This window comes from Epinephelus lanceolatus, chromosome 24 (assembly GCF_041903045.1).
Source record: "Epinephelus lanceolatus isolate andai-2023 chromosome 24, ASM4190304v1, whole genome shotgun sequence".
Taxonomy (NCBI): domain Eukaryota; kingdom Metazoa; phylum Chordata; class Actinopteri; order Perciformes; family Serranidae; genus Epinephelus; species Epinephelus lanceolatus.
In genome coordinates, this window is record NC_135757.1 from 22,369,382 (window position 1) to 22,396,090 (window position 26,709).

General features: G+C 41.7%; 1 protein-coding gene across 1 annotated transcript; it reads left to right on the forward strand.

The window, feature by feature from the left end:
- On the forward strand, positions 1–26,264 carry LOC117250200 (SLAIN motif-containing protein 1-like). Its single transcript, XM_033616288.2, has 9 exons — positions 1–585; positions 5,028–5,164; positions 12,835–12,978; positions 13,078–13,191; positions 16,539–16,688; positions 18,387–18,758; positions 22,481–22,630; positions 24,186–24,519; positions 25,194–26,264. The coding sequence occupies exons 1-9, from the start codon at positions 140–142 to the stop codon at positions 25,267–25,269; spliced, it is 1,923 nt and encodes a 640-aa protein (XP_033472179.1). The 5' UTR covers positions 1–139; the 3' UTR covers positions 25,270–26,264.
- Positions 26,265–26,709: the final 445 nt, after the last annotated feature.

Below are 26,709 nucleotides of genomic sequence, written 5' to 3' on the forward strand. Positions count from 1 at the left end.
CTAGACAGATTACTACCGCTACAGGAATACCGAAATCAGTCTGAGGGCGACGGGTGAGCCAGGAGCGCCGCAGCCGCAGCAGCTTGGCCGCACCTGTCCTCCATTTCTACAACAGCCTTATTTTACGTCTTCTGCTCCAATGGAGGCAGCCGTGCTGAACCACGCGATAATGACGGAGGTGGACTGCAACAGCAACACCCTGAACGCCGAGCTGGAGGTGAAGAAGCTGCAGGAGCTGGTCCGGAAGCTGGAGCGGCAGAACGAGCAGCTGAGGACCCGGGCGAGTAGCTGCTCAGGCGGCCCGCATGTGCTGCCTCCATCCTCGGCGTGCGTGCTCGGCAGCGCCGGGGGATACTGCCTCCCCAGCCCGCTGCCCACCCTGCTGTGCCAGTCGTCCTTGGGGTCCTTGGTGCCCCCGGAGGAGCCTTTCGACTATTTCCACCCGCACTCCGGCGGGGCTGGAGCGGCGGCGGCCGCTGCCGCTGCGGGGGAGGCGGAGGACGGTTCCGAGCCGTCGGTTCTGGATGAGCTGGAACTTTTGGATTTTGATTCTCTGAGCTGCTCAGACGAGTCCGATGAAACATGGTAACTGCTTTTAATATTCAACCATTTGTTGCTTTTGTGCAGTAGCTGTAAGTCCTGACTGGTGCATGCAGAGGTGTGTGGTTTAGATGCTTCTCCTGCTAATTACGCCTCATTAGGCTATCTCATTGTGTCTGGATGCAACCGGCCCGTCCAGCCTCCTGCAGGACAAAGACACACACCTTGGAAGTAAATTAGCTGAGAGGAGATGCCACTTGTTATCAGGCCTGTCATCAGGGCTGCACCAGGCTGCCATTCTCCCTCTGTGCATGAGACACATTCATATAAATGCCATTTTGATAGATGCTTTTTCATCAGTGCCTTGCAAACCTTAAACCCTAACAGTGCTTCACATCCATAATGTCCACGTTTTGCCTAAAATTCTACCTCAAACCTGCAGAAAAACCCTCTAAACTCTCATTTTTATTGTCTTCTTCCACCGAAAAAGACGTGAGCTGGTTTTAAATCAAAATCAGGAACTGACATGTTACTCCTGATGTTGCAACCATCCCATGCAAAAAACAGGAAACCACTAGTTTCAACAGCTAGAGTTTTAGTTAGGTAATAGTGCTGCAGCTGTTTTCATTAGTAGCCCATTTATTAGCTTTTCCAGGTAATCAATAAGCTGGCTATTAGAAGTGGCAGTAAGGTCTCATTAGAGCTCAAAGTGAGGTCTTCAAAATGCTTATTTCTCTAGTCTAACATTGAAAAACTCCAGTGTATTCAACCTGTAATGATAGTGGTAACACTAATGGCGAATATTTGAAATAGAGAAGAGCATGGTTGGATTATGAGATGATGGGCCCCTGGCCAGTGGGCACACACATGCAAAGGGCCCCACCACTACTCCTACACAGGAGCAAAACACACAGACTATGTTTGCATCTCCTTGTAGTTGTTAGGTGACTTTTTGTGGTTATTTTTCTCTCCATGTGGGTTTGTGTCTTTTTGATGTCATATAGGTCTTTGAGGTAATTTTGTGTCTGTTTTGGTTAATTTTTGTCTTTTTGTAGTCATTTTGTGTCTCCTTGTGCTCATTTTGTGTGCCTTTTTTTGGAGTCATGTGTCTCTTTGTAGTTGTTTGTGTCATGTTCATTTTGTCCTTTTGTGTCTTTTGTATTTGTTTGTGTCTCTTTGTAGTTTTGTGTTTCCTTGTAGTCAGTTTGTGTCTTGTGTTCATCATGTGTGCCTTTTTGAAGTCTTTTTGTGTCTCTTTGTGGTTGTATTGTCTCTTTCTTTACAGTTTTTTTGTCTCATTGAAGTCGATTGTATCTCCTTGTGCTCATTTTGTTTCTTTGTAGTCATTGTGTGTCTTTTTTGTAGTTTGTGTCTCCTTGTGCTTGTGTTTTGTCTTTGTAGTCATTTTGTGTCTTTGTAGTGGTTTAGTGTTACCTTGTAGTTGTCTTGTGTCTCTTTGTTGTCAGTCGTTTTGTGTCTCTTTGTAGTTGTCTTGTACCTCTTTGTAGTCAGTTTGTGTCTTCTTGTGTCTCCTTATGCTCATTTTGTGTGTTACTGTAGTCGTTTTGTGTCTCGTGCTTGTGTTGTGTCTTTGTGTCATTTTGTGTTTCCTTGTGTCGTTCTGTCTCTTTGTAGTTGCTTTGTGCTAATTTTGTGTCTCTTTGTAGTCGTTTTGTGTCTTTCTGTTGTAATTTTGTGTCTCTTTGTGGTTGTTCTGTGTCTTTTTGTAGACATGTGTCTTTGTAGTTGTTTTGTGTCTCTTGGTGGTTGTTTAGTGTCTCTTTGTAATCATTTTGTGTCTTGTGTTTTTTTTGGTTTCTAGTTATTTTGTGTTACCTTGTAGTTGTCTTGTGTCTTTTTGTTATCAGTTTGTGTCTCCATGTGCTCATTTTGTGTGTCTTTGTAGTTGTTTTTTGTCTCCTTGTGCTTGTGTTGTGTCTTTGTAATCATTTTGTGTCTCCTTGTGGTTGTTCATTGTCTCTTTGTAGTAATTTTTTGTCTTTTTGTAGTCGTTTTGTGTCTCTTTGCATCATTTTGTGTCTTTGTGCTTGTTTTGTGTCTTTTATAGTTTTGTGGCTCTTGTGGTCATCTTGTGTCTCATTCTGTGTCTTTTTGTAGTTGCTTTGTCTTTTGTAGTCTTTGTAGTTGTTTTGTGTCTCCTTGTGGTTGTTTTGTATGTTTTTCTTGTTGGTTTGTGTCTCCTTGTGCTCATTTTGTGTGTCATTGTAGTCGTGTGTCTCTTTGTGCTTGTTTTGTGTCTTTATAGTTGTTTTGTGTCTCTTTTTGTTAACATTGTGTCTTTGTAGTTTTGTGTCTCTTTGTGCTTGTTTAGTGTCTCTTTGTAATCATTGTCTTTTTGTAATTTTTTTTGTGTCTTGTGGTTTTATGGTTTCTCTTTGTAGTCATTTTGTGTTACCTTGTGGTTGTCTTGTATCTCTTCATAGTTGTTTTGTGTGTCTTTGCGGTTGCTTTGTGTCTCATTGTAGTTGCTTTGTTGTTTTTGTCTCTCTCTGTAGTTGTTTTGTGTCTCTTTGTGGTCATCTTGAGTCTCCTCCTGGTCAGTATGCAGTTATTTGACATTTGACAGTTTGCAGGTGAAGCACAGGCCCAGGGGCCCAAAGTGTCAAGGGTCCCCTGGGCCTGTGCTCGGTACGTCCATCCAGTAATCCATACATGGAGAAGAGCATTTACTGGTTCGTCAATAGTCTAATTGGTCCATTGGCTAACATTGCTGTGAAAATACAGGGAAGTACATGTATGCTTATGTGCTGAGATTTAGAGTCCAGTTGCCAGTTTATTATCTAAATATGAAGCAACAGTCCTGCAATAAATGCTTACATTTATGAAGCTACAATGTGTTAACTATATTATAGAGATGTTGATTCAACTTTGCCATTTGTAGTACTGTGCAATACATCGTATTGCATTACACTGAGAGGTGTTTCTAATATTTTGTCCACCCCATTTATATCAGTGAGGGGGGCCGCATGGTAGAACCACGAGAGATTAAAGTTATCTTTGAAGAGTTAAGAGTGGCTGATTCTGCACTGCAGCACATTTGCATTCATCTTTTATTTGGCGTTTTCACATCGCAGGCATGTCCCCTCCTCGCGTCTAGGAATAGTCACCAAGGTGTGTTTGTGTGTCCCCTTCAGGTCTCACCTGATGTCAGCAACGGTTTTAATCTATAATTCAGCTCCCTCCCTCAGTGTTGCCCACAGAGCAAAATCATGGAGGAGTGCAGGGGCTGTCAGAATAATCTTATCCACTCCGTTTGAACCGAGCGGCTCCTCATCCTCATATCTGAAAATCTTAGCATCACCTCGATCCAGGAGGAGAGATGTTGTGACTCAGGAGGAGACAAGCTGGTGACATAAAGAAAAGATCTGTTAGGGACTTCATGGAGAAATAACATGTCTACTGTATAATGCAAAAACCAAATCATGGTGCTGTCAGTACTAAAGTTGCACAGAAGTAGCACCTGTTACTTGGTGATTGCTCCACTTTCAAAAAGTCGTCTTCGATTGTGATTTTATGGAAAGAACATTTTGGGTAAAACAAAAGAACTTATGTTTAGCAATGAGTTATTTCCTTTTTTGGTGAGTTTTTGACATGGATGCCGTGAGTAATATCATTCTAGACCACATATCATTGGTTTTTGGACAAATAAATTTTCTTGTGGTGGTAGGTCGTTGTCGCTGGTGCTTTGTTGTAATTTGCTCCGTACAGTGAAGCAATCCATTGTCCTGCTCACAGCTCCTTTTTTTAAATGTCATCATCCCTCCCGCTGCCAATTAGGGCTTTTGAAGTGTCATACACTAAATAATTCCCATGTGCAAATGGTGACAAATAGGTTCCCCGTGAAGGTTTTTTAAACCTACCTAAATTACATTTTTAAGCCAGAGTTTGCTCCTTTATTGGGAAGTGGGTGTGCCCAACATACTGATACAGTCAATTAAAAATCCATTCAGAACTTTTTGTATAGGCCTGGTTGAATATTGCAGTCATAATGTGTGGTTATCACAGAATCCCACAGCACACTTGGATTGGGCACACCATTTGAGAACCACTGATCTAGCCTACACATGATGATGATGGTTTTCTGTGTCATACATGATAATTAACTCTATAGTTGAAGTTTGGACTGTTTGTGGGGTTAAACACCATTGGGATAAGTCACCTTGGGCTCTTGGAAATAACTCAGGGCATTCTTAGTGTTTTCTGACATTATTATTTATATTTACGTATTTATATTCTGTTAATTGAGAATAATGGGCAGATTGATTAATAATGAAAATAATAAGAAGTAGTTGCAGCTGAAGTTAGTGTCAGAAACATCAGAGCTGTTGACTCTCGTTCATGAATTTGTGCTTATTCTCACATAACCATATTTATTTCTAGTGTTGAGTTTTCATAAATAATACATTATCCTTTTACAATTTGGATGTATTCATCTTTCTGTATTTTAATCCTGTGTCTCTTTCGAGGTTGTACGTGCCATCAAAAGCCAGAGAGTACACAGATGCCTCCCTCACACCTCTGCAGTGGTGCCGGCAGGCTCTGGACTCTCCCAAATCAGAGGTGGAGGCCGCCAGGAGATCGCTATCCCTCCGACTGGAACAAGGTACAAGACAACAGACCGTTTGTGTGTGTGGAAAGAAAATGACTGCGATTGGCCCCGAGGGGTGAGGGTTGTGTTTTACTGCAAAAGAGTCGACGGTGCAGGAGACTGTTGTGAGAGGTTGTTGAATTAGAAGTTATTGTGCATCATCACATGGCTGTGTGTCTGACACGAGCTAAGAGAGTGACATCACACCTTTTTGATTTGTTACCGAACTGTTCAGAGTACAGAGTGCTACAGTTGTGTTTAGAATTATACATTTCAGGTTTCCTGTTGAACCATTTCTGGATGGATTCTGTCTGTTTGTAGGGAGCTTATCAGGTAATATTTCAAATTTGTAGACCATCCTCTTATTTGGATTATTTGGATTCCATTATTCGCTGCTTGCCCCTTTCCCACTGGGAGACGTCCAGTACAGCCAGTCTGATACAGATACAGATCAGAGCTTACCGAAATTTGGTCTAGAACGCTTGGAGATGGTCGTCTCTCCAGCAGCTGACCTTTGACCAATGATAACTGTAATGTTGGTTAACTTTGGGATTTGGTGACAGCAATTGGATTTAAAGAACAAGAGGTTTCTCTCTCAACTTAGCACCAGTGGCGCCCCCAAGGGAGGGGTCAGGGAGGGCCATGGCCACACTGATACAATAACTGGCCTCTCTACTAGCACCCTACTGAAAATAATTGGAGGCCGACATTACTGTCTTAAGAGGCTGTGTTGGGCTCATTTTTTAAGCTAGCACAAAGGTATTGGTGTCTTGGGAAACTACATAACCTGAAGCATCCATTGGTACCAGCCATGTTAGCATAGCTTGTCCATCAGGGGGCTAAATTCCAAATTAAGGCACAATTTTGGCGAGGGAGCAGCTGGCATGGCCATTTTCAAAGGGGCCCCTTGAACTTTCACCTCAATATCTGAATGAAAATGGGTTCTAGGTGTACTTACGAGTGTTCCCTAAATTTGAATAGGCTTGTTCCCTACAATCAATATACTCCTTCAAATTAAAGCTGTATTCTTTTTACGGAAATGACAATCAGCCTATTTGGAGAACAATTTAATGCTGAACATATACGAATACAAAACACATGAAAACAGGATTGTTAACTGTAAAATAAGAAACCAAGATATATCAGTCAGGGCTGGGCGATATAACAACTATGTACGCTATATCGATATATTTTCAAGCAAGATATACAGCACAGTTAATATCAGTAGGGTTAAGTTGCTTTACATAACGCATTACAACTTCTCCTACAAGCTGTGCGACTCTGTTTAATCTGTCTGTGAATCAGTCTACAGTGCGATTAGCCGTATTAGAAGTTGCTGCTTGAAACCTCATTTCCTTAATTTGCTGCTTCACAATAAAGAAAAAATTATCACGGGACTTTTATTGTAAAGAATCTATAGGAAATGAGATGTGTTTAGCGGGTTTTCTTCAGTAAAGATAAGTCTAATAATAAGGCAGGGAGGAAGAGTAAAATCAGCCACAGTGAGATGTTGACGAAGAGCTGCAGACAACAGGCTCTTACTGCACCTCTACAACCAGCTCACCTCCAACAGGTAAACTTCTTTTACCTGCTATGGAAAAACGCATGCAGCAAAAATAACAGGGGACTTCAGCCGTGGATCAGCTTGCAACTGAACATGTAGCCCACTTTTTTGTGAATTTTTGTCCATATCGCCCAGCCCGAATATCAGTATGCGATTCATTAAATCTCATGTTGACATAGTTTTCAACCAGCCTTTATACTTCGAACAGCAAAATCAAATTCCTGACACACCAAAACTAAAAGCCATAACAGAATGTCAGGAAGACAAGATTCTCAGCAGCCCCGTGTGTGTGTGTGTGTGTGTGTGTGTGTGTGTGTGTGTGTATATAAACGATGCTGGAAACGTCCCCCTGGAGTTCAGCTGGAGTTTAGTCTCGGAGTGTTACTAATTTCAGATTTGTCACTTTTCCTGCATGAGAGTTTTTTATGTTTGAGAACCTCTTTTTGCACTTCATCTTAATAATTTAAGGCCTCGTCTCATTTCTAGATGCGTCTCTTTAGGGATTATTTTATTGTTTTTCCCTTATTTATGACTTTGCGTTCAGTCTTGTCCTTTTCTTTTCCATATGTTTCCATAAGATACCCTTTACTTGCCGGCAGACTGAACCCAGGGCTGAGACAACAGATTAGTTTGCAGGATGCTTTTCTCCTTCGGGCTATTTTAAACTGATGTACACAGCTTTAACACATTCGCTTGCTGACTCACACACAGCACAAGTCTTTGCCAGGAAGAACTGTTGAATTGTTTCTCGTCTAGACTTTATAGCTCGATGCTCTTGCTGACGTGTGTGGGAGGCAGTCTGGCACCAGAATTAATTTAATTGATAAAGAGTTCAGTGAAAAGTGATTAAATGAGATGAGAGTGGAAGCAAATAAAAATGAAGAACTGGTAAACTTTTTTGTCATGGCCTCAAGATTGTCAGGATTGATTGTTTGGTTGGTTTACTTGAGCTTGTCTTCATAAGGTCTATGTGTCTGCTCATCTGTCCCTGCAGATAACAAGATATAAATCAAATTTATAAGCTGTATTTGTGAGTGAACATAATGATAATCGTACATTACTGTACAAAATTCAAATACAGAAATGTTCATATGTAAGTATTATTATTGATATTTGTATCATATTAGTCTACCTCTTTTATATTTAGCTGATTATAATCTGCTAGAAAATAATCAAAATGTATGAAACTTTATGGAAAGTGATTAAATCTAAATGTACCTCTCTTCAAGAGGAAGTTGGATCACCTTCATCTCTTTACTGTGACTAATGGGGCTCAGCAGGACAGTAGACCTTACAGACTATAATCTGTTCACTCCTTGAACATTAAGCAGATCAGGCCCGGGTCACCTGATCTGCATGTCTGACGTGATTAATTATATCACGCACCACTGAAGAAGAGAACACTTGAGCAGGAAGTGCTGAGCTTCCTGTAAAAATACACCAGCTGTCAAGGTTACATCAACAGTCTGATGTCTGAAGAGTCAGAGCGGTGTTGAGTCTGTTTCTTGGTGTGCGTTCAGTGTTGTCATGGTTACCGCATTTGCCTGGATCAACGTTTTAAAAATAGATTTCATGTTTGAGCTTATCGACAGCTGACCTGGAAAAAGCAGATCAGATTCTTGTCAATCCAGATGTTTGTCTGTTAGAGAAACCCTCGTCTGATCGATGATTCCCTTTGTAGGTTTCGGAGTGTGTGTGTGTGTGTGTGTGTGTGTGTGTGTGTGTGTGTGTGGAGGGAGAGCAGAGGGCTGCGTGTGAAGTGTGAACGGAGGCGACAGCTCCCACGGCCTCAGCTGAACAGGCAGCTTAGCACCCTGAAGCCTTTAATGAGAGGAGACTCGCCTGCGTGGGCGCCTTAGTGCGAGGCGGCTTTAGCACACTTTCAAAATAAAGTCATTATCTGGAGGATTTTCAAAGAAATGCAGTTTTGCTGGACTGCTCTTTTGTCAGTGGTCGGTATATTAAAGCTCCTACATTTACTGTTATCGCATATTATCTGGTGCACTAAAGGCACTCAAATAAAGCTGGTGTTTTACTTATGAAAGAACAACTTTGGTTTTTGTGTCTAAGTGACCAATGAAGACTATTTTAAATTGGCCCAGTATTGGGAGACAAACAGGCTGCTGTTTAATCCCTGTGGGCAAACATGCACCATCAATTTACATCCACTCAGGGCCGGGACACATGCTGCGACTTTAACTGCCTGGAAACGCAAGGTCAGGCGCTGGGTGCTACTCGTGTGCTTCTAATACGGTTGAGGCAAGGTTGTGTCTGAGGTTGCCAAGCAGCCAGTACCATCACTGTATCATAGCCTACTTTCTAGAAATCCTGAGTACAGAGCTGATCTTCTTCCAGGCCTTGTTTTGTAAGCATGTATTAGGCCTAAGATACTGTCTGTGGGACAGGTTCATCTCCATTTTAACCATGGACTGATATTTATGGAAGAAGGGAAAGATATCTCTGCATGCATGCTCTTATCGTGATGGCCTACCAACAGATGGGGACATGAAATACAATGCATTTCAGTGTATGTAGTATTCACTTATGGTGCAAATTAAGAAAAAGCATGTTGGCCGAGTCTGATTTTAAGCCAACTTTGGCCCATACTGATGACGTGCCAATATTATCATGCATCCCTAGTTTTTTCCAGCTGAAAACATCAGGTGCTCCTCAGGAAACACCCAGCTGGAAGCATTTAATCTGTTGCTATACACAGCCTCTACTCTTCTGGGAAGACTTTCCAACAGATTTTGGAAACCTGGCTGCAGGGATTTACGCCCATTCAGCCCCAAGAGCATTAGTGAGGTCCAGCACTGATGTTTGGTGATAAAGTCTGGCTTGCATTTCATCCTGAAAGTCTTGGTCTCCACCATTTCCTGAGAGAAATATCAGACTCTTCTCAGCTAAATGCTCCACCAACCAGTTGTTGGCATTGGTTGTTTAAGAATTATTCTTAAGAATTCTAACTTTAATGCTGTTTGAAAGGGTCTACTTGCATTATTTTTCTATTAATTGTCATTTATCAGTGGCATGAAATGGTCTCAAAATGAGAATAATATCATATATCACAATTATTTCTTGGAAAATATATCGTCCAATAAAAATGCTTATAGTGACAGGCCTATTTACACATACTTTTGGCTAGCTTTGATATTTGGGTCACAGTGTTGGACCCTCTGACTCTGCTCCGTCCTCTGAAGTTGCACCAGCCGTGCAGCATGTTGCATCAGAGGCGCTGCAGCGACCCCTCCACACGCCCACTGTCCTGTGCATCACAGTAAGCGCCGCGCGGAGGAATCCTCCCACCAGCTTGGCCCCTGCTGTCTCTCTCCGCCTTGAGTTTGAGTACAGTGAAAAACGAGAGGGAGCTGTTGCCATGGAAACGGTTTACATGAAAGGAATGCACCCCTTCTTCTCCGTAGCTTTGTGTGGCTAATAATCTCACTGACATAACAGAGAGAAATCCTCTTCCTGCATCTTCAGTAACACACACTTTAATAAGAGCTGCACTTTTTTATGCACCTTTATTCCCAAGATGTTTACATCATCACAGGTGCTTCAAACCAGCCCGAGTTTCTCCTCCTCATCTATGAATAGTAACCGAGGTGAGTGTGTGAGTGTGTGAGACAGGCAGCACCAGGTACAGCTGCAGTGTGTGAGCAGCTTTGTTGTGTTGAATACAGCTTTGTCCCTTTGTGCTGAGCACGTGTGAAGCTGTTGAATAGAGCGGTTGGTGACAGTCTCACAGTGATGGTGAGGTAACGGCTGCACAGCACTGCCCTCTCTGCAAACATGGCTCTGTGTTTCTGTGTCTGCGTTGTTGCTGTTTGAGCCAGTTTGGGTTGTCAATCAGTCAAATTTTATTTATATGGTGCCTTTGAAACAATGAACTTCAAAGTGCTTTACAAGCGACAAAAGAATGCTAAAATCACTAAATGTGGAGCATGTCCGACCACGGGAAGCCTATTTTCGTATTTCCAAACATTGGTACTGCAATTTGCAGGGTCTGTCACATGATGCCCTGTGGTCTAAAAAGACACTTTCCCATTGACTTGGAAATAGACGTCTGTAAATCAGTGGATACACTTTTTGAGTGTCACAACCACCGCAAAATGATCGTGGGCTCCGCCTCCAATGTTGTATCCAATTTTCTATAGATCCAAAAACACCCACCATTTAAGTTTGAGTCAGCATTAAGCCTTACTACAATGCCATGAGATGGAGTAACGCTTTGGCTAGTTGTTACATTTGCAATCAATTTGAAGAATAGCTGTAATTCAGCAAAGCTATGATAACTGCAAGGGATGCTTCGCAGAATTTCCACCAGCTCTGTATCAAAACAATGTGAATAGTATGTGTAAATGAAAAGTGGTCAACTCTCCTTCCTAACCAGTGCCTATGCCCTCCAGAAGAATCAGAGACAGATCCATCCCTCTGTCTCTTTCTCTCCGTCTCTCAAACTCGGTAGCACTGATCGATATAAACCAAGATTATGTTGGTGTGTTGATTAATCCAATTCAAATTGATCTTCATTTGAATGACCTGATATCAGCTCAGAACCAGAGATCAATCTTTTCATACACCTTCTTTCTATTCTTTATAGCCTATACTTTCTAAGCTTCCCTCAGTATTGTGATGTTAGGAATATGACTAATTGTACTGATATTTTAGATTTGTCTCCAGTGGGATATTGAGTTTATATTCTGACTTTGCTGTTATATAACTATTGCTGCTCTAGAAACAACATTTAGCTCTTTGAGAATCTCTTTCATATACCAGAAAAAATATGTATTGTAGGTGAAATATCCCCAATCGGATCCTGTCATATAAAATTGGGACCCTGTGTGTCGAAATTGAATTGATTTAAGACATTAGTGGCGACACCCAGCCCTAGTTGGCACTACATTGTTTCCTGCGCAGTAAAAACGGGGGCTGGGAAAAAACTGAGATCAAATGGTAAAACTAAGCAGCTCTGATCAGATATAAACCAAGATTCTGTAACTGAGTCACATATTTTTCACTTCAAATGTTTTCAGAAACATATTTTAGCTCACTGTTTAACTGTTACACAAGATCGTTGGTTGCCAGTCAGCTGTCATGTTTTAATGTAACATGTTCGTTTTTCGTTACCCATCAGCGGGAGTGTTTATTAGGTTGGTGCGACGCAGTGCATTCTGGCATCTTGAGCATACCAAATGCTATAGCCCTTCTTTGTCTTTCTCCTGCACTGACAGCCCATTTTTATGAGAAGACCATCTTTCTAGCACTGAAATACTTGCAGAAAAAACATACTAAAATGTTAATAAAAAATTGAGTACATAAATAATGATTGAATAATTAAAGGGCAGCACGGCGGTGTGGTGGTTAGCACTGTCACCTCACAGCAAGAGGGTTCCTGGTTCAATCCCAGGAGGGAGCCCCTCTGTGTGGCGTTTGCATGTTCTCCCCGTGTCAGCATGGGTTTTTTCCGGGTACTCCGGTTTCCTCCCACAGTCTAAAGACATGCAGGTTAACTGGTGACTCTAAATTGTCCGCAGGTGTGAATGTGAGTGTGAATGGTTGTCTGTCTCTACGTGTCAGCCCTGCGATAGTCTGGCGACCTGTCCAGGGTGTACCCTGCCTCTCGCCCAATGTCAGCTGGGATAGGCTCCAGCCCCCCCGCGACCCCCAAGAGGACAAGTGGTTGCGGAAGTGGATGGATGGATAATCAAACCATAAATTAAGAATTAAACAATGAAATTATGAAACAACACATAAAAGCTGGACTAAATAGATGAGTTGATAGTTAAGTTATTATTTTGGAGGGTCTTTTGTTCATATCAAGTTAGTTATGTACGAGTAAGAATACACTTTGCACTGGGCACCTATGGAAGTATTTGGATATCCCCGTTGCTGTGACTCTAATTTTGCATTTTAAAAGCATCATCAGGAGCTGAAGAAAGTCTACATTTTATTTGTGAAAGACTAAATCTGTTCAATTCAGTTTTATTTAGAAAGCCCAATATCACAAGTCACAATCTGCCTTTTTCCCCTTCCCCTTATTTAATATGACATACTAAAGCTTTTCTGATAGGTTTTGTTATTAATATTTCTTCTCCTTGTTTCTCCACCCCCTCCTCAGTCTCCAGGTGGCGTAGCTCCCTGTCCAGCCCCTCTCCCACCTCCTCCCCCGGCCCTCCTCTGAGTCGAGTGGCCGGAGTGTCACCCATCAGTGCTTCCCCATCAGCCAAAACCTGCTCCACTCCCCAGCTGCCTGAAAGACACGGTAACTCAGGACTGTTACATCGAACTCCAAACTTTTTACCTCTTGAGCAGCTCTGACAGACTTCTCTCTCCTCCCTCCCTCCCTCCCTCCCTCCCTCAGCTCCATCCCTCTCCTCCCCACTCCACCCGGTCCTCCATCGGACACTGAGTCCTGTAGGGAAGGATCTCTCCCCTGTAGCTGAGAGGACTCCCACGTTCCTCCCCGCCAGCCGCAGTAAGCCTCAGCTCTGCTTCTTCCACTGCTTTTTATGCACATCTCACTTCCTGCTGCCTGGTATGGAGCAGAACATCAAACTGAATACTCACAGTCATCAGAATACTAATGCGCAGGTGAAGATACTCAGTATAGAACTGGGTCAGCCACGAGCTTTTTAGATACTACTTCCAACTGCGTTCTCGTGGAAGTGGTGGGAGTAAGCGAATATATTTCCACTGCAGCTTCGAGCTGCGCTTCAGTCGCAGAAATCAAACTGTGCTGCAGCCTTTTGTGCATTATTCGTGATGGAAAGAAATAATGTTCAGACACAGCAGAGGGTAAAGCTGCAGGGAATGAGAGAGGCTGCTCAGTGTTTGTGTAGTGACTGCCACAGGGGCGCACGGGTGGCTTTGTAAGCCCAAGGCTTAATTCCATGACGCTGCTCGTCCAAACATGCACAATTTCAGTTACTCAATCATATAAGTGTTGGTCAGTCAGAATTTCTGGGAGTTCTGTCAGCCATCGGGTATGGTCTCCCAGGAAAATGGAGGCTCGACTCTGAATCAGGATGCAACAGTTCATGCTGCAGTGTTACCTTCAGTTTTAGCTTGTCCATCGTGTTGGAAAGACATTGAGTCTCATTCATTCATAGGTTTGCACATAAAAACACTTAGTACTAAAAACCCACACTGGATTCATGAACCCCGTGGGAAACTGGGATTTGATCGTAGGCAAGTATGTATGTTCGTGAATGCCAGTCAATTGTAAATTCACAGCATGCTCCCCTTAGTCAGCAGTTGGCATACATCCTGCCCATGAATAGCCAGTGACCACCATATAAGGAGATGATAATTACTATGGATAGATGCATCCTATCAACCTGCGAACATGGAGCAAACAAAGAAAGAGAGAGAAAACTTTTGAGCCTGAAGTTAATTTAGGTGAAGTAAGGTTGAGAAAAAACATTTTATTTTCTTCCGTTAGCAGTGGTGTGACAGGGACAGGTAAATCAGAAGCCTGAAAGGAGGTAATTGGTGCCATTAACTCCGTGTCCTCTGTTGTCCATTCAAAATGTTGAACGAAAATGGCTTGATATGAAACTTGATGCAAAAAACACACAAATACAGTGAGTTTGCAAGAAGGATGGCCGGGACCAGTAGTTTGTGCTGCATAGCCTTTAGCTCAGCTTACACCCCACTTCCCTCCCCTGCTCCTGCTTACACCCTCCTAGCTCCTGCCACTGTCCTTCTCAGATAGTAGTCCAAACCTTATTTTATACAGTCTATGGTCCAAACTGATCATGGTGGTTTCATGGGCCCAATCCCAATACCCCCCTTGTCCACTACCCCTTAGCCCTTGGCCCTACCCCTAGCCCTTGCCCACTACCCCTTGGCCCTCAAAATGAACCATTTACATTTCCAACCAGCATCTACAATGGAGGTACTATTATGCTTGCTACTAACCACCCCATACCATTAGAGTAATAAGATATGTACGACAGGGGACTTCTGCTAGCTAGCTAGCTAGCTAGCTAGCTAACCAGCTAACATTACGAGGCAGCATAGTTATACTAGCTGGCGTGTTATCGTAATGTGAAAAATCCGAGAATTTTGCAGAACAGGACAGATGACAGACGCCAGATAGTGCAAGCTAGCTAGCTAGTTAACAAGCAACCTGACGACGGTAACGTTAGCTAGCTGGCTAGCTTTCTGTCAACTCCAATCTAGACATTGTGAATAGCAATAAAAATTGTTATACCGTTTTCACAAATACAGTTATTCGAAAACGGTTTTACAAAAGTTCTATGTTTATTTGCGAAATTATACGTACATGTATGAACTTTTTTTCCCCGTCTCTTGCTCAGTGGTAGCCATGGCAATGTCAGCCCCTCGCTGGCAAGTCAGCATCTGAAATCCCTTGCTCTGAAGGGCTAGTTTCATACCCACTACCCCTCGTTATGCCCCCTACCCCTACACGCGAAAAGGAATTGGGACACCCCTACCCCTCACGGGAACGCACAAATCTAGGGGTAGGGCCAAGGGGTATTGGGACGGGCCCATGACCTCTAGCTTGTAGTCAAACATGAGGTGATTGCATGTTGTGCCAAATCAATAACAATGACAATAACCTCAGGCTGAAAAAAAGGGCTTGGGTAGTAATGGATTACTAGAGGTTGGAATCTCGAGAGGCCCCACTATACAATAATATTACAATATTATAATTTTAACCCTCATGAACATATGGATCTTAAGTTCACCTGGTCCATTTGTTTTGAGGAGGAAGAGACGTCTGCTGATAATTCGACTCCGGGTAAAAACATCCTGAACAATGATCAGTGACAATTCTAACCGGGAGATCACACTTGGCACATAGGAGAAGTTGTCCTCACCGCTACATGCCTCTAAATCCTACACACCGCTCCTTTTAGCTCATGAAAATTGTGCTGGATGTACATATATTCTTAGACAAGTGCTCTAATTTGTGGTGGGCGGGGGGGGAGTGCCGTTGAGTAAAGTGGAAGATTCAAGCAGTCAGTTTTTGTATTTGTGGAACTTTTTGTGGCTGCTTCCATTGTTTTTGTATATGGTGTATTATTTCAATGTTTGAATGTCTGAAGTAATCCAAAAGTATTCAAATTAGACTACATCACTTATTAAAAAAATGGCTTGTAATTTGTTTTCAGTAAGTGGAGTGCTGATTTAGTGTCTCAATATGAATTAATCCGGGTTGTCTTTGCAACAGCAGCGCCAACAAAAACACCAGATAAGTTGTCCGTTTCCACTTAAAAACAATTCAGCAGCAACATGTGTTTCCAGAAACGAAGCCCAGATGACTGAGAATAATCCAAAGCGCGCTCGGTAAACAGTTTTAATACTGCAGGGACTATTTCAGCAGTTCAAGTGAACCACCATTAGAGGTAAATGAGAAAATATGTAAAATGTGGGTGAACATGACTCAAAAAAACCAATAAAAGATGCAGAAAACTTGGCCTGAGTCACCTCATAAGAGCAAACTGTAACAAGAGTAATTAGAATAACAGCAATGATGGGACGGATTATTGAAGAGAGCAGCCACAGAGCGCAGATATCTGGAATATCATTAACCAGGGAGAGGTTGGTGTAACCTCTCTGATAATATTTCTGCCTCACTGGTGCTTAATAGACTCTAAATCTCAGAGCCTCCATTAGTTTGGCTCCTTCATCTTTATGCAGAGGACACTCAGAAGACTCGAGGGCTTTTCTCATTACTGAGCTACCAAAACTGAGTGTGGTCAAGCTGCGGCGAGCGTCTCGTTAGTTTAACTCTGTCAGAAAAGAGCTGTGAAGGTGAGATGAGGAGAACTAAGGTTTTATTTTTCTTTGAAGGCCACAGCCTCCGGCGCTCCACCCTCAGCCCACAGTCATCCATGGACAGCGACCTTGGTTCCTCCGAGGTGGAGGACGACTCCATCACTCTGGGATACAAACTGCAGGACCTCACCGACGTCCAGGTTATGGCCCGACTGCAGGAGGAGAGTAAGTTACTGATTCACACACACATGCAACACTGAGCAGGAAAACAGGCAGCAGTTTGACTCTGCTGTTGAGATTTAACAGACCTAATGAGAGCATTTCTGTCTCTTGATCTGAGAAACTGTGTAATTAAAACTGCAAATTACAGGGAAGTTATCCGACTGCACGCTGGCTGTATTGTTCTTTATTTAAGGCCAGTGGTTCCCAAACTGGAGGGCTGTGGAGTGAATTTAGGATTGAACTGAGCAGAAATTTGGACTTGCACACAGGTGTTAACTGATAACATTATTCAGTGCAGTTCATCATAAAGAAACAAGATTATTCCGATGCTTGCAAGGCTATCAAGATTCAGATCAGTGAGGTTTATTATTTAGAAAGCAGATAAATAAGAAATACTAGACACATCAGGAAAATCTTAGATATTTACCTGTTTAAAAAAATGTCATTTTTTTGTATAGTTTAACTTATATATTTTTAATTTGCACACATTTCTTAGGCTCATTTGATTGAAAGTTTACTCTGAACTATCTGGTCTCATGAGGGCCCAGAATCCACTGTAGTGATTGGATGTGTGTGAAAAAAGAACCTGAAGTACAAAAATGTGTTCGTAAAACAATCTAACTGTTCATTGCAAAAAAAACAAAAACAACCCAAACTCATCAAACCCAGCGCTGCTAAATGTTGTTGTGTATCAGTCCTACAAAGAGTTCATCTGGAACGGAAACTATTTTTCAACGTGGTCCCTGTTATCCCATCTTTTTTAAATCTTAAGTCCTGTTTCCACCAAACACTTTAAGTATCTCACCTTTGGAATCAATCCACCAGACTCCATTTAAATAAGTAGTATTTTTAATGTGTATAGAGCCAGCATGTTTTCACATCTAACTGGGTGAATAAACGGTTAATTTCAACCAAACCAGAGTTGGTGATTGTTGGAGCTGTGAAAAGATGAACCAAGATGGTTTTTGTGTGTTTTTATTTTCTTACTGTCGACTTTGAATGACGTGTGTCATATGATGACAAAATTACTCATGTTTTAAACGGAGTCTGGTGGGTTTGGTGATAGCAATTTTGGGGCTGTTTTCTGGTGAAACAAAAAGGATCTTACTCTATCTCAGTAGGGATCCTTTTCATAATGTTGTCAGACACTTACGACAATAATCTGAGCCTGTCAGTGGCAAAAACAAGCACTTTTAGTGGACGTAAATTGACAGTAAACAATTGCCCCAAGTGGTTACATTGCAGCCTGTTCAGTTGCTGCTGGCTGTACCGCTCTCAGTACTGTACTAGTTTCAAGAATTGTTGTCTAAATAGTCACTTGGACACAAAAACACAAAAAAATAGGGTCGAGGTTGAAAAATACTGAAGTTGTCCTTTAAACATACATTTCAAGCAAAATCTAGTCAAAACTTCAGAATTATTGTGAAAAGTGATTTTGTTTTTTAATTTCGGCTGTTATGTCTAGTTGCGTCTGTCATTTTGTGCCAACTGACTTCTTCTGCTGTCCATCTGTCCCTATTGTTCCCTCCTATCTAATATTTTAACATATGGCACCAGATCTCAGAGCTCATCGCTACTTCAGCTTCATTAACCCCAGGAGGTGATGACTGTGTCCGTGTGTGTTTGTCCCCACCCTTTTTGTGTGTGTGTGTGTGTGTCTGTGTGTTTTTGCACGCTGGTCCTCATATCTCGCTCCCCCAGGTCTAAGACAGGACTACGCCAGCACGTCGTCCGTCCTGGCCAACCGCCGCAGCCAGAGCTTCACGTTCCAGCTCAGCCAGCTCAGCGCCGGCCCCGACCTGGAGGAGGAAGACGAGGAGGACGACGAAGACTACGGCCTCCTGCCCCCGCCGCAGCCACGCCTCACCCGCCTGCCCCACTCCCACACTTTCTCCAGCATCCGAGACTGGCGAAGAAGCACCAGCTCCCTGTCCACCCCACCTTCCACCCCCTCCACCCCGCCTTACCCTTCCGCTGGCTTCGCCTTTCAACCGCAGCTCCAAGCCCAGCCACAGGGGCTTGGACTGGGCAGCCTCTGCGCAGTCGAGCAGCAGGGCTTCAGACCAGGATCAGGTGAGAAAAGTCACTGTGTACACTACCTGCCCAGCACCTAATGGCAGACAACAGATATTAGCGACTAGCCGGTGGAGCATTTAGCAGCAGAAGAGCCAGATATTTCCCTCATGAGATGGTGGAGACCAAAACAGAGCTAAAAGAGAGAGGATACTGGGCAAGAAATGCGACTCCAAATGAGCAAGTTTCTTTTATAGATCTTAGGCTGCAATTAGCTATTATTTTCATTGTGGATTAATCTTTCCACTGTTTTCTCGATTTATCAATGAGTTGTTTGCTCTATAAAATGTCAGAAAATGGTGGAAAATGTTGATAATCAGCCCAAAATGACTTCCTTAAAAGTCTTCTTTTGTCCACAACCCAAATAAGGAAGAAAATATTCATGTTGAAGAAGCTGGATTAAGAGATTTTTTTTTCTTTTAAAATCTTGTTAAAAGAAAAAAAAAAAAAAAAACAATTTCTCAATTACTGAATTAGTTGGTGATAAATTAAAAAGTTGACAGCTGATCAGTCGTTACAGCTCTGTATATATCTACAAAATACATCATCAGACTTTGTCAGGGATGACTTGGATGTATTTCCATTACCGTGCCTGGTGTTTTCATAGTCCACCAACCTCCATCAACTTGGAGACATCCATTCAATATCTGACATTAGGAAAAAAAATTGAAACAAAAATCTGAAAATTGACTATAAATATGAGCAATCAATATTTCTTTGAGGAATACAAGTTAAAAAATTATAGATGCTTAACAAAGATACTAAAGGCAACAGTTGTATGGCATTTTATTCATAATATAATATAATAAATATGTTTTCTTTAGTGTATAATCACTTGATAAAAAGAATCATTGTGTTACATAGGGAGCCAGTCCTCCTCTGTGGAGATCGGCATGTTGCACCGCCACGTTTCTACAGTACCAAACCAAACACTGGCTGTAGGGAGCGACATTTGCGGTTTAGCAAATTTGTGTCAAATTTGTTTGCAGCCCCTCTGCAATGAGAGCGTAAAAAACACAGATTTTACCACAGATGGCACTATATCCCACTAAATCTTGCACACTGCTTGACCAGAAAAGAACCCTCGCCCATTTTAATGTGATGATATAAAACGATTGTGTTTCACAGCTTGTTCTGTTAGTCTGTTTATATCATCAGACATTTTAGTATTGCACTTCCATACAGTTCATGGACTCGCAAAAGACATAAAAAACAAGCAGTGGTCAGAATTACAGTGGCTGAGATATCCGTATACCATACAGTACAGGCCAAAAGTTTGGACACACCTTCTCATTCAATGCGTTTTCTTTATTTTCATGACTATTTACATTGTAGATTCTCACTGAAGGCATCAAAACTATGAATGAACACATGTGGAGTTATGTACTTAACAAAAAAAGGTGAAATAACTGAAAACATGTTTTATATTCTAGTTTCTTCAAAATAGCCACCCTTTGCTCTGATTACTGCTTTGCACACTCTTGGCATTCTCTCCATGAGCTTCAAGAGGTAGTCACCTGAAATGGTTTTCCAACAGTCTTGAAGGAGTTCCCAGAGGTGTTTAGCACTTGTTGGCCCCTTTGCCTTCACTCTGCGGTCCAGCTCACCCCAAACCATCTCGATTGGGTTCAGGTCCAGTGACTGTGGAGACCAGGTCATCTGCCGCAGCACTCCATCACTCTCCTTCTTGGTCAAATAGCCCTTACACAGCCTGGAGGTGTGTTTGGGGTCATTGTCCTGTTGAAAAATAAATGATCGTCCAACTAAATGCAAACTGGATGGGATGGCATGTCGCTGCAGGATGCTGTGGTAGCCATGCTGGTTCAGTGTGCCTTCAATTTTGAATAAATCCCCAACAGTGTCACCAGCAAAACACCCCCACACCATCACACCTCCTCCTCCATGCTTCACAGTGGGAACCAGGCATGTGGAATCCATCCGTTCACCTTTTCTGCGTCTCACAAAGACACAGCGCTTGGAACCAAAGATCTCAAATTTGGACTCATCAGACCAAAGCACAGATTTCCACCGGTCTAATGTCCATTCCTTGTGTTTCTTGGCCCAAACAAATATCTTCTGCTTGTTGCCTCTCCTTAGCAGTGGTTTCCTAGCAGCTATTTGACCATGAAGGCCTGATTCGCGCAGTCTCCTCTTAACAGTTGTTCTAGAGATGGGTCTGCTGCTAGAACTCTGTGTGGCATTCATCTGGTCTCTGATCTGAGCTGCTGTTAACTTGCGATTTCTGAGGCTGGTGACTCGGATGAACTTATCCTCAGAAGCAGAGGTGACTCTTGGTCTTCCTTTCCTGGGTCCGTCCTCATGTGTGCCAGTTTCGTTGTAGCGCTTGATGGTTTTTGCGACTCCACTTGGGGACACATTTAAAGTTTTTGCAATTTTCCAGACTGACTGACCTTCATTTCTTAAAGTAATGATGGCCACTGGTTTTTCTTTAGTTAGCTGATTGGTTCTTGCCATAATATGAATTTTAACAGTTGTCCAATAGGGCTGTCGGCTGTGTATTAACCTGACTTCTGCACAACACAACTGATGGTCCCAACCCCATTGATAAAGCAAGAAATTCCACTAATTAACCCTGATAAGGCACACCTGTGAAGTGGAAACCATTTCAGGTGACTACCTCTTGAAGCTCATTGAGAGAATGCCAAGAGTGTGCAAAGCAGTAATCAGAGCAAAGGGTGGCTATTTTGAAGAAACTAGAATATAAAACATGTTTTCAGTTATTTCACCTTTTTTTGTTAAGTACATAACTCCACATGTGTTCATTCATAGTTTTGATGCCTTCAGTGAGAATCTACAATGTAAATAGTCATGAAAATAAAGAAAACGCATTGAATGAGAAGGTGTGTCCAAACTTTTGGCCTGTACTGTAGATCCTTCACTTCCCATAATACAACTCAGAAGAGTCTTCTGAGTCTTTATTTAATTTTTACGTGATTAAAAAGGGAGTAAATTTGAATGAAACTGTCACCCGTACTAATCAGTAATCTCTTTTGTTTATATGTTTTGTACGTGAAATATTTGTGTGTATTTGTATATATGTGTATGTGTATTGTTTTGGGGAAACTTCATCATGGTGTCCAGCTGAGTATGAGAGTAAGTCCACATTATTTTTTACTAAATCCAAAAACAAATTCAAGTATCCAAACCTTATACAAATTAAAATTTTTATGTTGAATATTAACGGGTCTTTTCTGTGACTAAACACAGCCTTATTACAGTTATTAATGCGTTACTTGTAAATGTTCTTTCTCATAATATTTCTCACTTAAATGGATCCCGCCTTCACTCTCTAATCAAGCATCTGTGCCTTGGAATGAACCGCACTGATGTCCTTACCACTTAATAATAACTTTGTCTAAGCCTCTTGTACAACCACTCTTAAAGCCCTCAGACTGGTGTGCGTTTCTGTTCCGAGGCGGAGACGAAAAGGAGAGTTTGATGGGATTAGGGTTAGGAGTGTATATCTGACTGAGGGGGCTGGAAACTGTTCTCATGGCCAGCTTTATGTGCCGTCTTAAGAGATGGAGTCAGAATAAAGGAAGAGGCATGACCAACAGCTCACACTACACACTGGTTTGTTGGAATAACGTGTGTTGAGACTGTAGGCTTTTAGGCTAGGTCTATTTCTATTTTAGAATTTCTATTTAAATCTGCTCTGGTGCACCTTTAACCTCATTTATTTGTGTGTCCGTCTCTGGCAGATAAGCTGCGGAGGAGCATGCCTAACCTTGTAAGAACTCCCAGCATGCCCAGTGTGCCCATTCCAACCAATCCTAGTGCTTCCCCTTCTTTGCTTCGTAACAGCCAGAGTTTTGATTCATCCAGTGGGCTGGCTCGACTGCAGTCCTCGAGTAAGACACAGATTCTCTTGTTTGAATTTTTGTTTTGATTAAAGGCATACTCCACCCCCGAAATGATAATTTGTATATCGATTAGTCAATCAGTGTTTCGTTGAATTTGTAAAGGAAAACTTTGTTTTTCTCACAAGCCTCCACAGTGAACGAAGAATCCAAAAATCAGAGAGAATTCTTGATGAATTGAAGTCATAGGGGTCCATGTTTAACCACAGCAAAACTATATCACAAAATCTGTTTACAAACTGTTACACAACCTATGCAGTGTAACTAGGGATGGGTCATGATTTTCGAATAGTCGTTTTATTTTTGAAAAATCGATTTTTTTAATGCGACTATTACTATTCGCTGTCTTATTTCCCCCCCTTTATTTGACATGCAGTTCAGCTCCTAACCACACGAGGGCAGTCTAGGATTGCTACAGTGGTGTGAGATGCTCTTCTACAAACAGGAGAAACATGCAGAGACTACTACTCCGTGAGGAATGTCCGCAGTCATTCGGGCTTTCATAGTCGAGCGCACTTCCGCGTTGTAGTTTCCTGTAAAAATGTACTTGGCATAAACTTATTAAATCCTACCCCTCCTCAGTCAGTCATCAAGTGAAATGAAACAGACAGCTTTTATAGATAAACCTATACCTAAGACTTTTCTAAATATATCATTATTACCTTTAACTTTGTCACACAAAGATAACTCCTGTTTATGTATATGATAGTAAGTACCAAATATCTATCATACAAAAACCTATCTCAGTATATGATATAAATTACCAATTATCCATGACTTAAAAGTATAAACCAGTCCAAATTTAAGATATATGTAATACCAATTGCCTTTGCCTTACAAAACAATAGATATATAAATATTAATGTTATATGTGTATCTTCGTCGACTTGTCCTGTAATCTTTTTTTCATCCAGTCGTATGTTCAATACCGACAGGGAATTGAACAAAAAAAATTAAACTTATCGATGCTCTCTGCAAAGCCAGACTCCATTGATAAAAAGTGTAATTTTAACTTGCTGAACACAGGAGCTGCAGGTCTACTGCTGCCTCAGTCATTTAGTTTGTTTGTGTTATTGTGTGACTTTGGTGGTAGTAGTAGTAGTAGCAGTAGACCAACAGCTCCCATTTTCAGCTAGGTAAAATGACTGTTTTTGACAATGGAGTCTGGCTTTGAAGAGAGCAAAGATAAGTTTTGCTTTCAGTTGAAGTCCCTGTCTGAAAGAGCTGTCTGTTTGGGAAGTACTGAGCATACGAGTGGATAAATGACACTTGGACTGCACTGCACAAGTTGTGTGTTTGTAAACGGATATTTTGATACAGTTTTACTGTCGTTAAACATGGACCCCTATGACTTCAGTTCATGAGGAATTTCCTCCATTGTGGTTCAAAGGAGGCATGCAAAGAAAACAAAACTGTCCTCAAGATTTCAACATAACATAGGATGAATAATATAAATAGTTAGTTGGGAGGTGAAGTATCCCTTTAAAGTTTATGATGACCTAATACAGAAGGATCTATTTTATCTGATATCCCCACCCATCTTCAGTCCCCTCCCCAGGCCAGCTACAGAACAGGGTCCAGAGCGTCGGGAACTTCTCCTCATTGTCACGGCAGCCAATAAAGGCCACCGCCTACGTCAGTCCCACCATCAAGGGCTCATCCTCCATGCCGACCTCCACCAGCCTCCAGTGTCTGAACATCAGCAGCGGGGCTAACAGCATGGTCAGCAGTGGCATCCCTATGCTCAGTAAACCTCCAGGTGGAGGGGCGACACCCACTTCCACTCCAAACACGCCCCGCAGCGGCCTGCCTCGCCCCGCCTCTTTTGTTGGGACCCCAAGCTCCACCCCCCGCAGCAAGGTGGCCCAGCCCGCACGAAGGTAAAGTCTTTTATTATGCCTTTATTTATTTATGATATGGCTGGAGGCATCATGATTTTGAGTTCATTACTCATTCTTGTTAATTGTTAAGTGAATATCCTCAAATTTGGCACAAACGTTCACATGGACTTATTATACTTTGGTGGTCAAAAGTCAACATCACTGTGGCCTTGCATCTGTTTTTATGGTCATCAATACGATATCTTAAAAACAGATGCAAGGCCACAGTAATGTTGACTTTTGACCACCAAACTAATTAGTTTATCATGAGGTCCAAGTGGACATTTGTGCCAAATTTGAAGATATTCCCTCAAGGCCTTCTTAAAATATAGTGTTCACGTGAATGAGATGGGCACAAGGTCACAGCGACCTTTACCAATGACCACCAATTATTATTTATATTAATATTTGAAGGAATTCTTTCAGGGCCTTCTTATCGTCATCAATACGATATCTTAAGAAGGCCCTGAAAAAATTCCTTCAAATATTAATATAAATAATAATTGGTCGTCAAATTTGGCACAAACTCCATTTGGACTCGAGGCTGGTCATGTGATTTAACGTCATGAGAGAAGGGGAGGCTTTTGATCAGATAATTCTAAATTCTAGTTGACTACACAACACTTAATTGCTGGATTAAAACATCCTGTTTGTGTTTAAATTCTTTCCCACAGTTTACTGACTCCTCCAAAGAGCTTGTCCACCCTCAGTGCCCTTCGTGACAGCACCTGGAGAGACGGCTGCTACTGATGATTGGATGAACTGGTGCAGTAGTGGAAACCCCGCTGGCTGGGGCGACTCACTACACCTCAGCATAAACGTTTTCCTTGGGGACATTTGAACGGGTTTGACCAAAAACTAAATCTGCATAAATCCTGCATAGATTCCAAAAGGGCCACAGCTGAACTCATCCATTCAGTTCTATGCAGAATTTCTTCGGGGAAGGCGGGTTATTTTTTTTGAGTGCGTGCATGTCTGGTTTCATTTTACCGGCAGCTTGACACTCTGAGTTCGGTCCGTGCCAAGGGGGAGTCTTTCCCTGTCGCTCTTGTGCAATAAACACACTGGCTGTAGGGTACCAGTAATACTAACCTGCTAAAGAGGGCTGTCAGTTTTTATGAGCCTCACAATACTGTATGTATTTATATATTTATTTTCAATAAAATTTCTAACTAATCAGGTGTTTTCCCTCTGGCAACATGCGCCAACGATGCTGCTAAAAGTGAATCAGTCCCTGTTGGTTTGGGCACATTTGGTCTAATTTTTACATTAAAGTATGTATTCGTGTACAAAGCTAACTATTAAGTGTGCTAATTATAAATATATATATATTGATGCAATATTATTGAATTTAAATGTGACCAAAAGGAAAAATGTCTGAATGTGTTTACAAAATTGTCTCACCATGGCGTCACTAAACTGTGCATACTAACACTTTTAAATGGTTCAACGCCCTGTAAGGGATCTGTTCTTGTTGCACTTTGTATAAATCTCTAATATTTTTGTGTTCTGTTTCCTAATGTTTGCACTTCCTTTTACATTGGATCTTCTGGATTTAGGGGAAAACTGTTAAATTGGGAGATTTCACAGTTATACACGGCATAATGTAGCACTCTTTGTTTGTAATATTTGACTTGTGTTTTTAAATGATTGTCACCATGGCACATTTCACAGAATCCTGAACCCTTTTGTTACTGTGATGGACTGAATGAGTGAAACATTTTAATAAAATGCTGAATTAAAAATTACACTTTCCTCTGTTATGTTGACGACAAAACTGAAACTTAGAACAATAAGCAGTAAACAAATTTAAACATACAAAGCTGTTTAACTTGTCATTGAGTCACGCAAACTGGAATTAACCTGCTCCAATTAGTCTGCAACAAGCTGTGATAATCACAGACGTCGCCACCTGGTGGTAGAATGAAGGAAATATTAACTGATTGCACTAAAAGGTCCAATTTAACTTTTAACCCTACTTGTAGAGAATCATGGCAACATCAAAGCATCAAAAGTTAAATGTATAATTACAAATTAAATTAAATTCCAACAAACAATTCTCACAATTTTAAAAATAATATAATATTTATATAAATATATAAATATTTAAACAACAGGTCCAGGTGCGTGTAGCATAAAATAAATATTAATGTAAAGAGGACTTAAAAAATACTTTTAAAAATATAATTG

Bases quoted from the DNA above. Each gene is read 5' to 3' on its own strand.
- LOC117250200 (XM_033616288.2), top strand. From the start codon at position 140: ATGGAGGCAGCCGTGCTGAACCACGCGATAATGACGGAGGTGGACTGC. The intron at 13,192-16,538 runs GTAAGCCTCAGC...TTTTCTTTGAAG, and splicing joins GTTCCTCCCCGCCAGCCGCA to GCCACAGCCTCCGGCGCTCC. The intron at 24,520-25,193 runs GTAAAGTCTTTT...TCTTTCCCACAG, and splicing joins GTGGCCCAGCCCGCACGAAG to TTTACTGACTCCTCCAAAGA.